The 16,327-nt window shown below is 41.8% G+C and overlaps 1 protein-coding gene across 4 annotated transcripts in view; it reads left to right on the forward strand.

Moving 5' to 3' along the window:
- LOC106561911 (xylosyl- and glucuronyltransferase LARGE2s) overlaps positions 1 to 16,327 on the forward strand; it is a 120,636-nt gene that overhangs the window by 72,213 nt on the left and 32,096 nt on the right. For all 4 annotated transcript variants that reach the window (XM_014126255.3, XM_014126259.3, XM_045688949.2 and 1 more), the window contains one exon: positions 15,997 to 16,192. In XM_014126255.3, coding sequence (XP_013981730.1) covers positions 16,093 to 16,192 — 100 coding nt within the window. In that variant the 5' untranslated portion in view covers positions 15,997 to 16,092. The remainder of the gene's footprint in view (positions 1 to 15,996; positions 16,193 to 16,327) is intronic.

Below are 16,327 nucleotides of genomic sequence, written 5' to 3' on the forward strand. Positions count from 1 at the left end.
GTAGTCATTTAGTTCAGTTATCTTTGCCTTCTTGGGTACAGGAACAATGGTAGCCATCTTGAAGCATATGAGAACAACAGACTGGGATAGGGAGCGATTGAATATGTACGTAAACACACCAGTCAGCTGGTCTGTGCATGCTCTGAGGACATGGCTAGGGATGCCGCCTGGGCCAGCAGCCTTGCGAGGGTTAACATGTTTAAATGTTTTACTCACGTCAGCCACTGAGAAGGAAAGGGCGCAGTCGTTGTTAGCGAGCCGCGACGGTGGCACTGAATTATCCTCAAAGCGGGCAAAGAAGGTGTGTAGTTTGTCTGGAAGCGTTTTCCTTCCCCTGTGTCGCTGTGACAGCTGGGGTTTAGCTCAGCAAACAATCCTCCATATTGTAAACAAACATATGATTATGACATTGACCTTTTATTCAAACTAGAATTTAATGATCTTAACCAGGATTTGCCTTTCGTTTTACTATGGCTCTGATTGCGCACACACGCTCTCTCGCTGTGTGGTGTGTGGTGTGTGGTGTGTGTGTGTGTGTGTGTGTGTGTGTGTGTGTGTGTGTGTGTGTGTGTGTGTGAGAGTCCTTGCGTTCATGCGTGAAGATGAACAGATTTTCACACAGTTCAGCGAAAGCCAAATACACCTTACACACTGCTGAATCACCTTTTTTTCCATTAGGAGAAGAGTTTCTTTAAATTTTTCAAACCATATTCTGAAAGTCTGTTTTTCTGGGCCTCTGTGATCGATGCCGATGATCTATGATAGATAAGGGATAGCTAACAGATAGGTAATGAGTCATAGATCATAGATATGTGTCCAGAATCCTTTATTTTGCTTCTTTCTCTCTCTCTCTCCTCTCTCATGTTTCTGCAGGCTGCTGCAGAGCTTTAGTTAAATTTAAACACACTGTCTCTCTCTCCTTTTGGCCCTCAGTAACCTGAAAACCATGTCCTCTATAGCTACATCTCTTTCTCCGAGGAATGCTACCCTAGTCTGCCCTCAAGCATGTAATTGCCTCATGTCATGTATTTCTAGTACTACATGTGCTTTCTATTCCTCTGTATGTACACTACCGTTCAAAAGTTTGGGGTCACTTAGAAATGTCCTTGTTTTTTAAAGAAAAGCACATTTCTGTCCATTAAAATAACATCAAATTGATCAGAAATAGAGTGTCGATATTGTTAATGTTGTAAATGACTATTGTAGCTGGAAATGGCTGATTTTTAATGGAGTATCTACACAGGCGTACAGAGGCACATTATCAGTAACCATCACTCCTGTGTTCCAATGGCACGTTGTGTTAGCTAATCAAAGTTTATAATTTTAAAAGGCTAATTGATAATTAGAAAACCCTTTTGCCATTATGTTAGCACAGCTGAAAGCTGTTGTGTTGATTAAAAAAGCAATACAACTGGCCTTCTTTAGACTAGTTGAGTATCTGGAGCATCAGCATTTGTGGGTTCGATTACAGGCTCAAAATGGCCAGAAACAAATACATTTCTTCTGAAACTGTCACGGTTGTCGTTGGGAAAGGAGGACCAAAATGCAGCAGGTATGTGGTTGCTCATCTTGAACTTTTATTAGACTCCAAATGAACACCAGAACAACAAAACGAACTCGCGAACAGTCTTCTCAGGCTCACACACGCTAGACAAGAAACAATCTCCCACAAAACCTACACCAAACAATTACCCATATATAGGACTCTCAATCAGAGGCAACGAGGAAGCACCTGCCTCCAATTGAGAGTCTCAACCCCCCCATTAACCTAACATAGAAATACACTCACTCGACTAAACATAGAAATACCTAAACATAGAACATAAACCAAAACCCGGAAATAATAAATCAAACGCCCTTCAACAAACACACCACCCCGAACCACATAAAACAAATACCCTCTGCCACGTCCTGACCAAACTACAATAACAATTAACCCTTATACTGGCCAGGACGTGACAGAAACTTGTCAGTCTATTCTTGTTCTGAGAAATGAAGGCTATTCCATGCGAGAAATTGCCAAGACACTGAAGATCTCATACAACGCTGTGTACTACTCCTTCACAGAACAACGCAAACTGGCTCTAACCAGAATAGAAAGAGGAGCGGGAGGCCCCAGTGCACAACTGAGCAAGAGGACAAGTACATTAGAGTGTCTAGTTTGAGAAACAGACACCTCACAAATCCTCAACTAGCAGCTTCATTAAATAGTACGCGCAAAACACCAGTCTCAATGTCAACAGTGAAGAGGTGGCTCCGCGATGCTGGCCTTCTAGGCTGAGTTCCTCTGTCCGGTGTCTGTGTTCTTTTTCCCATCTTAATCTTTTATTTTTATTGGCCAGTCTGAGATTTTTCTTTGCAACTTTGCCTAGGAGGCCAGCAACCCGGAGTCGCCTCTTTACTCTTAACATTGAAACAGTTTTTTTGCGGGTACAATTTTATGTTATTTTAATGGACCAAAAAAATTGCTTTTGTTTCAAAAACAAGGACATTTCTAAGTGACCCCAAACTTTTGAATGGTAGTGCATGTGTGCGTGTGTGGGTGCGTGCGTGCGTGTGTGCTTTAACTATCACAAGACAAGTGTGTAAAGACTGTAAAGTGGTTTCGACTTTAAAGGAAAACTACACCCAAACACTGTCTTTTGGTATTTGTTTCATTAGTCTGTTATTGATATAGTCCCAAAAATGTTTTGCATGTCAGCCATCAACTTTTCAAGATTTGTAACTTTCAAAATACGGAAATCTGGCCTGTATAATGCATTTTGCATCATGTGATGCTGGGTTTTGCAGTTTAATATCCCCCCCTGATAATCAAACCCATTGTTTGTGAATTGTTGAGGCTGTGAACAATCAACTTGGATTGGCACTGGAGAAGTGTTAATCTTTCCATTACCAGAACAGTAGAAGTGCTCTGATATAGGACCGAGGGCGAGATGAGAATAGAGGGGAAAATTAGGAAAAGAAGGGACTTTGAAACACAGACTGATAAAGGCTGATTTTAGAGGGTGGCCAGACGAGAGGACACATATTAGCTCGGGTTCAAATGACCAACGGACCATGTAACGCTGAGTATGTGTGTGCGTGCTTGTGTGTGTGGCTGTTGAAAACAGAGCCGAGTAGAGTTAACAACTTCACAGTCCCCCTAGAACTATTCCACGATCCTTATGGCAAAGCTACTGCAGTTAACTTTAGAGCTCTCTCTGTCTTTCTGCTATTCTTTCTCACTCTCTTTCTCTATGTCAATCTTCCTTATACAGTGCATTCAGAAAGTATTCAGAACGCTTGACTTTTTCCACATTTTGCTACGTTACAGCCTAATTCTAAAATTGATTAATTCGTTTTTTTCCTCATCAATCTACACAAAATACCCCAGAATGACAAAGCAAAACAGGTTTTTAGAAATTTTTGCAAATGTATTAAAAATCTATAACTGAAATATCACATTTACATAAGTTTTCAGACCCTTTACTCAGTACTTTGTTGAAGCAACTTTGGCGGCAATTATAGCATAGAGTCGTCTTGGGTATGACGCTACAAGCTTGGCACTAGAGGTCGACCGATTAATCGGAATGGTCGATTAATTAGGGCCGATTTCGAGTTTTCATAAAAATCGGTAATCGGTATTTTTGGCCACGGATTTGCAGATTTTTTTTATTTTAATGTTTTAGAATTTTTTATTTTTTATTATAATTTTTTATTTTTACACCTTTATTTAACTAGGCAAGTCAGATTAAGAACACATTCTTATTTTCAATGACGGCCTAGGAACGGGGGTTAACTGCCTTGTTCAGGGGGGATTCGGGGATTGGTTTTTTCAACCTTCCGGTTACTAGTCCAACGCTCTAACCACCTGCCTTACACTGCACTCCACGAGGAGCCTGCATGGCAGGCTGACTACCTGTTACACGAGGGCAGCAAGAAGCCAAGGTAAGTTACTAGCTAGCATTAAACTTATCTTATAAAAAACTATCAATCTTAACATAATCACTAGTTAACTACACATGGTTGATGATATTACTAGTTTATCTAACGTGTCCTGTGTTGCATATAATCGATGCGTTGCCTGTTAATTTCTCATCGAATCACAGCCTACTTCGACAAATGGGTGATGATTTAACAAGCGCATTTGCGAAAAAAGCACTGTCGTTGCACCAATGTAGCTAACCATAAACATCAATGCCTTTCTTTAAAATCATTACACAAGTGTATATTTTTAAACCTGCATATTTAGTTAATATTGCCTACTAACATGAATTTGTGTCACTTCTCTTGCGTTCCGTGCAAGGAGTCAGGGTATATACAGCAGTTTGGGCCGCCTGGCTGATTGCAAACTGTGTGAAGTCCATTTGTTCCTAACAAAGACTGTAATTAATTTGCCAGAATTGTACATAATTATGACATAACATTGAAGGTTGTGCAATGTAAAAGGAATGTTTAGACTTAGGGATGCCACTCGTTAGATAAACTACGGAACGGTTCCGTATTTCACTGAAATAATAAACATTTCGTTTTTTAAATGATAGTTTCCGGATTTGACCATATTAATGACCAAAGGCTCGTATTTCTGTGTGTTATTGTGTTATAATTAAGTCTATGATTTGATATTTGATAGAGCAGTCTGACTGAGGGATGGTAGACAGCAGCAGGCTCGTAAGCATTCATTCAAACAGCACCTTTGTTCATTTTGCCAGCAGCTCTTTGCAATTCTTCAAGCATTGCGCTGTTTATGACTTCAAGCCTATCAACCCCTGAGATTAGGCTGGTGTAACCCATGTGAAATGGCTAGCTAGTTAGCGGGTGCGCGCTAATAGCGTTTCAAACGTCACTCGCTCTGAGACTTGGGAGTGGTTGTTCCCCTTGCTCTACATGGGTAACGCTGCTTCGAGGGTGGCTGTTGTCTATGTGTTCCTGGTTCGAGCCCAGGTTGGAGCGAAGAGAGGGACGGAAGCTATACTGTTACACTGGCAATACTAAAGTGCCTATAAGAACATCCAGTAGTCAAAGGTATATGAAATACAAATCGTATAGAGAGAAATAGTCCTATAATTCCTATAATAACTACAACCTAAAACCTCTTACCTGGGAATATTGAAGACTCATGGAACCCCCAGCTTTCATATGTTCTCATGTTCTGAGCAAGGAAATTAAACGTTAGCTTTTTTACATGGCACATATTGCACTTTTACTTTCTTCTCCAACACTTTGTTTTGCATTATTTAAACTAAATTGAACATGTTTCATTATTTATTTGAGGCTAAATTGATAGTATTTTTATATTAAGTTAAAATAAGTGTTAATTCAGCATTGTTGTAATTGTCGTTATTACAAATAAATAAAGAAAAAAATTGGCAGATTAATCGGTATCGGTTTTTTGGCCCTCCAATAATCGGCATCGGTATCGGCGTTGAAAAATCATAATCGGTCGACCTCTACTTGGCACACCTGTATTTGGGGAGTTTCTCCCATTCTTCTCTGCAGATCCTCTCAAGCTTTGTCAGGGTATATGAGGAGCGTCGTTGCAAAGCTATTTTCAGGTCTCTCCAGAGATGTTTGATCGGGTTCAAGTCCGAGCTCTGGCTGGACCACTCAAGGACATTCAGAGACTTGTCCCGAAGCCACTTCTGCATTGTCTTGGCTGTGTGCTTAGGGTCATTGTACTGATGAAAGGTGAACCTTTGCCCCAGTCTGAGGTCCTGAGCACTCTGGAGCAGGCTTTCAACAAGGATGTCTCTGTACTTTCCTCCGTTCATCTGTCCCTCGACCCTGACTAGTCTTCTAGTTTCTATAAGAAATAAGACTCATAAATATCAAAAAGAAGTAACAAAGACAAATAGAAACACATTTGTGTTGATTTGGCACTCAAGCATCAGTTCATTACCCATCCCCCGACACTGTCAACAAAGAGTCAAGACTAAACCAATTCACCTTGGTGGTGTGCAGACTGGTTTATTAATATTATTCTTAACGATTTCACACAAACCAGAAAAAAATACAACAATTTGTCTGTGAAACTGTATATTCACAGTATTATGAATGAATTGTGGTCCATTTGGTAGTATTTCGTAGTGTGACTGATTTTACTAATTACATTAGTACTGTACAAAGTTAAAGCACCTCTATTTGATAGATTCCCCCGCTCCCCCTACCTCGGGCTTCCAGTGGGGAGACCTGAGGTCAACCTACCTCAGCCCCCCTCCCCATCTCGCACTTCAGAGTGGGAGACCTTCCCAGGCAGTAGCCTGCCTAGCTCACAAACTACAATCAGGACGCCCACTCCGACAAGGTTAATTGACCCACAGTCCCACACGGTGACATGATATCATTGACGTGACGTGTAAATGAGCGATAGAAATTTGACCGCGCAAATGTCACCTTTACGAATTTTATGGTGCCGGCGGCCCCGTGCCACCCCCAGCAAGATGCTGCCCTGGGCGGCTGCCCACGTCGCCTATACCTAAATCCGCCACTACTCACACTCACACACCCACATAAACGAAGAAACACAACGTCTTATGATAGCAGTCAGAGCTGCAGCAGATGTGATATGAGCAGCAGAGTCTGTCTAAATTGCAGTTTCATGTTTCATGTGAAATCCCTGCTGTTACTGTGAAGTGTGTGAACCATCATGTGAGCACAGATTATTGACCAGGGTGATAATTGGGTTTCTTACCCTGCTCTGAGAAAAATGCAGAAGATAGAAAGGTGTGTGTGTGTGTGCTGCGTCTCTCTGTCATCTCCCCGACACACGCCTGAACAGACTCCATTACCGTGTATTGCCCCAAGTGACATAAAGCCTGATTTGACCTGATTTGAAATGAACAGAAGTGATCTAGGGAGGCTGCAACAACAATACATGATGACACACAGTCAGCCAACCAAACACTAACACACACATTCACACACATACTAGTGGTTGTTCACCCGCCTGAAATTGCTAATAAATATAGAAAATGCGCTGTAGGCTACAGTCAGAGAAGGCGGAATGATTTTTTGACAGGGGGTGCAGAATAGTTTTTGGCCTAATTTAAATATGTTTCTGCTTATAATTTCTGACATTTTGGTAGGCTATTTGTTAGTCAACTTGTCTGTAATTAGATACATGCAGCTTCCCTTCTGTCAGTATATGTTGCCCTTGAAGACTAAATAAACTCTTGCTCACCAGAATGTTTATTTTAAAATATATATATATATATATTTAACTAGGCAAGTCAGTTAAGAACAAATTCTTATTTACAATGACAGTCTACTTGTAAAGCCCCCCTGGCCAAACCCTCCCCAAAACCGGACGACGCTAGGTCAATTGTGCACCGCCCTATGAGACTCTCGATCACGGCCAGTTATGATACAGCCCGGGATCGAACCCTGGTCCTTAATGACACCTCTACCACTGCGATGCAGTGCCTTAGACCTCTGCACCACTCAGGAGTCTGCACTGTTAAAATGAAGTGCTTTGTAACACCAAAACTAGTGGCAACTCAGCTGCCACCAACTTGAAGGAGACGAAACCTTAACTTTGCTGGAGTATTGAAACACATTATCCTGACATGTTTTGAAACATAACACGGTGTGTTGTAACGCCACTTAAGTGTTGTGCAACAGCTTGCCAGAGACTGGGAGCACTAAAAAGAAACGATTGAAAACACTATTTTGGTGTTTCGAGTCCTGTTTAGTGCCGAATTAGATACCTTCTCTTTCTGTGTCGTTTCCTCACTCTAAAGCTTCTAAAAACCATTATGATTTGAATCCTTTCTAATGCATAATTAGATCCCTTTTTCTGAAGTGTCTTAATGTTCAACATTGTTTTATGTATTTGATCATTTGCCATTGTATAACGTTTTCGCAGGTATTGTCAAGCTCAGTCAAGTTCAGTGTTCAAACCATCAACACTAACTGGAGGTTGAACAGCAAAACTGTGGGACTCTGCACTTGCCCTCTTCCGTTGACAATCATGAAGGCTTGAATGGGTGCTGTCCTCATTGAACACCAATTTGCCTGACGGTTTTGATATCCATTACACCTCATGGCACAACAAGCGTATTACTAATATGAAAGTAGACTTTTCTTTCATCAAACATGTATACAACATTGTGTGAAAGAATTATGAAGTCTAAAAACGTTCAATTATCCAAAACCCTTTAAAATCAGAGTCACATGGCAGGGTATGAAATGCAAAGTGATTAAAACCAAAGACTTCCAATGAGTTCAATCACTACATTGTCTCTCTTTGGTTATCCTCGTGAAAGCTACTTACATTTTGAGGAATATATTTAGTTGGATTTATTCTTAGATTGTTTTGGTAGAATGAAATGAATAAATCATTGAAATGACTTGCGTACATATTTTTGAAATATATTTTGGTGGCATTTTGACACTATTGAAACAGTTTTGAAATGACAGAGGGGACACAGATAGGTGGGAGAAACAGATTGAAGGGTTGGAGCGGGGAATTTAAGCCCGGTCTTCGGTGGATAGAGGGGTGACATGTCTAAGCTGTGTGCGTTATTGCTAGACCACAGGCACCACACGACTTGCATTCATTTTTATGTTTATTTGAGTTAATTTCAATTAACCCCAGAATAATTTCTTACAGTGTGGCTGTGTGGTTGAGTGTGTCAAATTCCCACCAAATGTACCATTTGACTGCCCTCATGTTTCTAATCTGTCTTAATAAAGCATTGAAAGTAGAAAGGTGGAATTCCACAACAAATATTCTCCATAGGCCCTTGTCATCAATCAATATTTAGGCTATAAACCATTGATTGTATGTTGTTGTGGTTATTATTATTATTATTATTATTATTATCATTACTACAGCATCATTTGTCTGAGAAGTGTTTCGATGCTGCCTTTTATGTGCACTAAAACCCTCAAAGTGTTCACAATGCTCTCTTCAAAACAACAATATTAAGGTTGAAGAACCACTTTGGGTGTTTCAGAGTACTTCATTTCTGTTTAAAAACACATTCTGTGCATTAAAACACTTACATTAGGTTTACATTCAAACACCCTCCAAACACCAGAGACTTTCTACTTTTACAGTGTAGTTGACATTGCAAAACTTCTTCTGTTTAAGAATGATGGAGGCAACTGTGCTCTTGGGGACCTTCAATGCTGTAGACATTTGTTGGTACCTTTCCCCAGATCTGTGCCTTGACACAATACTATCTCAAAGCTCTGCGGACAATTCCTTCGACCTCATGGCTTGGTTTTTGCTCTGACATGCACTGTAAACTATCGGACCTTATATAGGATGGTGTGTGCCTTCCAAAATCCTGTCCAGTCAATCGAATTTACCACAGGTGGACATCGCTCAGGTTGTAGAATGATGATCACTGAAAACAGTATGCACCTGAGCTCAATTTTGAGTCTCGAAGCAAAGGGTCTGAATACTTATGTAAATAAGGTATTTCTATTTTGTATTATTATTAACTTTGCAAACATTTCTAAAAACCTGTTTTCGCTTTGTCATTATGGGGTATTGTGTGTAGGTTGATGAGGAAAATGTTTTATTTAATCAATTTTAGAATAAGGCTGTAACGTAACAAAATGTGGAAAAAGTCAAGTGGTGTGAATACTTTCCGAATGCACTGTATGTATTATATGCATATATATTTATATTCCTGTCTCTGACATTGCTCGTTCTGATAATTCTTAATTTCTTTATTTTTCTGGATTATGCGTGTATTTTATAAATGTTGTATTATTATTGCTAGGTTTTACTGCACTGTTGGAGCTAGAAACACAAGCATTTCGCTGAACCTGCATTATAACATTATCTGCAAATCACACACACACACACACACACACACACACACACACACACACACACACACACACACACACACAAAGTCTTATGATAGCAGTCAGAGCTGCAGCAGATGTGATATGAGCAGCAGAGTCTGTCTAAATTGCAGTTTCATGTTTCATGTGAAATCCCTGCTGTTACTGTGAAGTGTGTGAACCATCATGTGAGCACAGATTATTGACCGGGGTGATAATTGGGTTTCTTACCCTGCTCTGAGAAAAATGCAGAAGATAGAAAGATGTGTGTGCTGCGTCTCTCTGTCATCTCCCCGACACACGCCTGAACAGACTCCATTACCGTATATTCCTCAAACATTCTGTGCATTAAAACACTTGCATTGGGTTTACATTCAAACACCCTTCGAACACCAGATCTCAGCTTAGTTTTCATGGTTTCATTACACAATCATGGTGTTTTGAGACTTTCTACTTTTACACTGTATTTGACATCACAACATTTTTCTCTGTCATCTCTGCTTCTTTCATGGAGCAAAGACGTTTAGGGACTGGGGAGAAAATGCAATAATGATTTTTTTATTTTTTTATTTTTTATATACATTTGGTGTATCAATCAGCCAGGTCACCCGTGATACAAGTCAGTATTTGACATCCATCCTTGTCTGAGGATGTCTGGCGATGACGTGTAAACCGTCCACTAGGGGCAACAGTGAGCGCTGTTACCTTCAAGATGGTTTCGGTTTTGCTAGGGTGTGGGATGGGCATAAGCATCTGCCTCTGATGCCAAAGGTTGCATGTTTGAATCGAGCAATAGAACGTTGTTTTTGCGATTTTTGTTTTTAGCCTATCCCAAACCTTAACCATTCGGAGTTAATGCCTTACCTTAAAAAGTCTGAGTTAACACTTTAAACACTTCGAAATTTGATGTTTGAGAAACATGGATGAACATCTAATTCTGACTTGAGCTTGTTGGTATAAAAGGCCTTCCCTGTAGCTCAGCTGGTAGAGCATGGTGTTTGCACGCATGGTGTTTGCAACGCCAGGGTTGTGGGTTCGATTCCCATGGGGGGCCAGTACGGGGAAAACAATTTTATGAAATGAAATGTAAGTCGCTCTGGATAAGAGCGTCTGCTAAATGACTAAAATGTAAATGGTATCAATTTACTGCAAGAATTGCTTATTTCTGCAGGAGTTAATGTTAAGACTATGTGAGAGGTTATAGACCTACAGTCATTGTCCAGATTTCAGTTTTCATTTAACCCATCTGAACAGTAGGCTACAATTCCCTTGACGTGTCATAGGCCTATTTGAAGTTTCCGTCTAGTGACTGTCGAATTCATATAGTGCCTTACAAAAATCACACTTAACATAGCCGGCACTGCTATCATCCTCTTTTACCACTTCACCAAATATTTCCCAAAAATACATTTTCTGGCCCCTCACTACTCTTTATTTTTAATTCTCCATTTTGCAGCATTTCTGTTATTGAATTAAACTCTGACATTGTACTTTTTGCCTCAGTGGAACGACATTAACTTATTCTAGCCGTTCCCAAAGCTTTAGGGGATTGGCGTGTAGGCTATTTAGCAGTTGTAAAGTTAGGTCCTAAAGCTTAGGTTTATGCACTAATGCCAGACCTCAATGTAGCTTATAGGCCTAGATGTAAATTGCACAAGAATTATACATTTATGGATTTTTTTTCTGTACTATTTTCTCTTTATTCAACCCGACAGCCACCCGCCCGACCCGCAGATATAACTGCGGGGACTGCAGGTTATGAGTCAACCCACGCATCACACACACACACACACGCACGCACGCACGCACGCACACACACACACACACACACACACACACACACACACACAGGACAAGACTGGTCAAACAAATGCAGAGGGACCCAATCCGTCTGTGCACAGATACACTCACAGACAGGGGTAAACGTATCCACTCTGAATGGATGGTTTGGTTTTCAATCGAGAACCTAATCTCAAGAGTGTGTGTGTGCGTTTGTGTGAACCCTTGGCTGAGGTCAAAATAGAGAAAGAGAGTAGATGATTAACCGTCTCTGTTATCATGGTTCTCTGATGCAGGAAGCACCAAACTGATTATGCCCTAATCAGAGAAATCTCCCTTCCTGATTAGCGCAGTGCTAAAAGGCCCTTCACTTTGAATGGGGAAGCTACCGTTAAAGGCATTTACACAATGGCTTCAGCTCTTAATTGCACTATTACTTGCATTATATGTTTCTCAGGAGCCATGTTTCATTGACAGCCATGCTTAGAAATACAGGAACAGGCAGGTTTCCCTTGGCACCATTCACTATGCTCTACAATAATGTGAAATGGAAAACTTTGGCTGTTTTGTACCTAACAAATGAAGAATTTCTGCTTTGGAGGACAATGAATGAAGTGTTGTATTCTGTTTAGTTTCCATTCTTTTTCCAACAAATCTCACGGTCTGACTACAGTATTCGACTTTTGACCATAAACATAGATATTTTGACGGTTAAGTTTAGGCATTAATTCCAAATGGTTAAGATAAGGGTTAAAGTCTGGGGTAGGATTTAAATCAGGGTTTGGAACCGATTCAGGGAACAGAGCCAAAAACTGGAAAATAACAAACTTTTTTAAAAAGCATTGGAACTGGTTAATAACGACCCAGCTCGATAGGTGTCCGGTTCTGCCAAGACTTACCTCGTAAATTCCCATGCTGCTGATCAACGACCCTCTGATCACCCCTCTTCATCCATCCCCCTATCCTCCTCCCCTCTTTCCCAGTAACACCAACTCTCTTCCTCCCTCTGTAGAACTCTCTGTAGCCCTCCACCCTCTCCCTTTCTCCACCTTTTCCCCTCTTCCTCTCCTGCTTGCTATCCGCCTGTTTACTCTCTTGAACCATTTGTCCAATACTTTGTAGGTGATATGAATATAACGTACTGTACTATGGGGGTATGTATAGTAGGCCTACTGTATGGATTATGTATACAAAGGAACCATGCATAGAAAACTCTGTAACTGAACTACTAGGCTTAGGTCCCAAATGGCACCCTATTCCCATAGGGCTCTGGTCAAAGGTAGTGGACTATATAGGGAGTAGGGTGCCATTCGACACACAACCTAGAATTGGCAGCTTCCTCTTCCTCTAAGCCCTTACTATTCCTCTGACCCTGTTGGAATGAATTGAAGCTGTACTAGCCAATGAGGATTGGAGCGTGATAGGGTGCAGTGTTCTGTGTGGCACTAGGGCACGCTCATCCTGCTCTTCTCCGTCTAGGAGGTAACGTACATTGTGAGGGTAAAGGACGAGACATGATCCAATTTGTAAGTCGCTCTGGATAAGAGCGTCTGCTAAATGACTTAAATGTAAATGTAATGTAAATGTTATTTTACGTTCTGGGCAAGAGGGAGGGAGGGAAGAGAGAGGGAGGGAGAGAGGGAGGAGGGAGGGAAAGAGAAAGCGATCGAAACATGAACTCAATGTTGAGGCTATGCTTACACCTGTGGTAAAAATCAAATCCATTCTGAAATATCTTCAGCACACACACACACACACACCGAAAAAAATATGAAAGATTAAAAAGCAGATGTCTTGCAGAATTTATCACTTGATGCAGCCAAGGGTTTCTGGGAAAAATGCCCTTCCTGATCTCACCTTGACCAGGTGTTGTAGCTCCAGGGCGTAACCTCAATACTATGTGGATCACATGTACTATTACTGTACTTTGTCAGGCAAAGAGCAGTAACTGTGCTTATAAAAACACAGCAAGGAAATGTATGAGGTATTTGACGTGAATGTATTTTGATGTTATAGTTGAATCAACTGTGGATTTGAGGGGATTGTTGAACTATCCTTTTAAGGCAGAGGTGGCCAACCCTCCTCCTGAAGAGGGGCTCGTTGAGGTTGGTAAATCGGTTGAACACCTCTCGCCTTTCTCTTCTGTATCTGCAGGCCTTGGCTCTCTTTCCCTATCCAACATACAAAGTCTCTCAACAGCCCTCACTTACTCCGACTGTTTTTTAAATTGTATTTATTTAACTAGGCAAGTCAGTTAAGGACGAATTCTTATTTACAATGACGGCCTACCTGAAGGCAAAAGGCCTCATGCGGGGACAGGGGCTGGGGCTTAAAAAATAAAATATAGGACAAAACACACATCACACGAGAGACACCACAACACTACATAAAGAGAGACCTAAGACAACAACATAGCATGGCAGCAACACATGAAAGCACAGCATTGTAGCAACACAACATGACCACAACATGGTAGCAACACAACATGGTAGCAACACAAAACTTTGTACAAGCATTATTGGGCAGAGACAACAGCACAAAAGGCAAGAAGGTAGAGACAATAATACATCACGCAAAGCAGCCACAACTGTCAGTAAGAGTGTCCATGATTGAGTCTTTGAATGAAGAGATGGAGATAAAACGGTCCAGTTTGAGTGTTTTTTGCAGCTCATTCCAGTCGCTAGCTGCAGCGAACTGAAAAGACGAGCGACCCAGGGATGTGTGTGCTTTGGGGACCCTTAACAGAATGGGACTGGCAGAACGGGTGTTGTATGTGGAGGATGAGGGCTGCAGTAGATATCTCAGATAGGGGGGAGTGAGGCCTAAGAGGGTTTTATAAATATGCATCAACCAGTGGAACTTGCGATGGGTGTACAGAGATGACCCATTTACAGAGGAGTATAGACTGCAGTGATGTGTCCTATAGGGAGCATTGGTGGCAAATCTGATGGCCGAATGGTAAATAACATCTAGCCGCTCGAGAGCACCCTTACCTGCCGATCTATAAATTACGTCTCCATAATCTAGGATGGCCATCTAAATCAGGGACTGTGAGCCAGCTATGGCTTTGGTTGTTGTGTTATTCATGTTACTAATAGCATTTTCTATAGAATTATACTTTTGGTTAATATACTGCACATGTCGGAGTTGCTCTCCAGCATGTTGTGGTATTGTTGCCTCTCTCTCTCTCTCTCTCTCTCCTCTCTCTCTCTCTCTCTCTCTCTCTCTCTCTCTCTCTCTCTCTCTCTCTCTCTCTCTCTCTCTCTCTCTCTCTCTCTCTGGCATTATCAGCAGTGCTCTTTGTCCTCGTCGTTTTAGAGTCTGCTAGCTATAGGCGCTGTGACGAGATCAGAGTTGAACGGGGTGACGAGAATCCATTGGAATGAGAGACCTTGAGCAAACACACACACACACCTCGAGCAACCAAGTTAAGCATCGGTTTTAAGTGAAGTCGCACACTGAAGGGCAGGATGTTCATTTGACAGTCTTGAGGGTGTGTGTGTGTGTGTGTGTGTGTGTGTGTGTGTGTGTGTGTCAAGTAGATAAATACCACAGGTTAGCGTTTTTCGTCATGTATGGTACAGTCATAAAATCAGATTTTAAACCTTAACCACACCGCTAACATTAATGCCTAACCCTAACCTTAAATTAAGACCAAAAAGCACATTTTTGTTTTCATGAACTTTTACAATATAGCCAATTTTGACTTTGCAGCTGGCCCATTTAGCAGGAATCGCTCAGTTCTGCCTCCAGGACAAGACTCATCCCAATAAACGTCAACCTGCATAAAAACCTGGGTCAAGGAGCGAGTTCAGTTTAATCTCACCCCTATACCGTCCACCCATTCCAATTTCTCCTCCCTCTCCTCCCTTTCTTCCACTCTCTCACCAGAGTTTTCACAACAGCAAATCAAAGGCCAGACACACTCTCCTTTTCATAGACTCCCAGATATTTTTTTACTTCTCTTCTTTAATTGGCAGCTGCATCCAATCTTGTTTCCTTCAGGCCTGCATCTAATTAAAGTGAAACGTGATTAATTAAGCTCATCATAAAACAAAGAGAGGACCTGGAACTCTTATAGCCTTCACAGATAGAGGGAGGTAGAGAGAGAGGGAGAGAGAGAGAGCGAGAGTCTGCCTGCACTTATTGCCAATTGAGCCTGGCTGTGAATAAACTGTGGGTGTATGTGCGTACGTGCGTGCACATGTGTGTGTGTGCGCGCATGCGTGCGCGTGTGTGCATTCATGCCTGTGCTTGTATTTGGGTTATGAGAGTGAGATGACATCATATTTTAATTGTGCCCCTGACATTTCCGTGTCCTAACTTCCGCTTTGCTTGAATACGAACTGCACTGTTATGCCACTAAAGCATTTTGTGATAGCATCACGCTAACCTTCTCCCCTCTCCTCCTCTCTTTCCCCTCATCTCTCCCTCCAGATGAGAGGATGCAGCAGGAAGCAGATGTGAGACTGAGCCCCACCTGAGCCCTCACCTCCCACCCCCCCTCCCCGCCCCCCGCCGGGCCGTCCCATCATGCACATGCCGTTTCGAGGCCGTCTGAAGCTGCTGGTGGCATCTCTGACCGCCGTCATCCTGCTCACCTGGCTCTACCTGCTGGCTGGGAACCTGGAGAGTGAGTAGTACCTGCCTGTCGCCATGGTTACATGACTGACCGGAACAACTTTTCCACTGAACTGCAGTACGGTATACAGATGCCGCATCTTAATTTGAGCATCCTGTTGTTGCAGGAATTTGGAGACGCAAACGT

The sequence above is a fragment of the Salmo salar genome, chromosome 11 (genome assembly GCF_965601325.2).
Source record: "Salmo salar chromosome 11, fSalSal1, whole genome shotgun sequence".
NCBI lineage: Eukaryota > Metazoa > Chordata > Actinopteri > Salmoniformes > Salmonidae > Salmo > Salmo salar.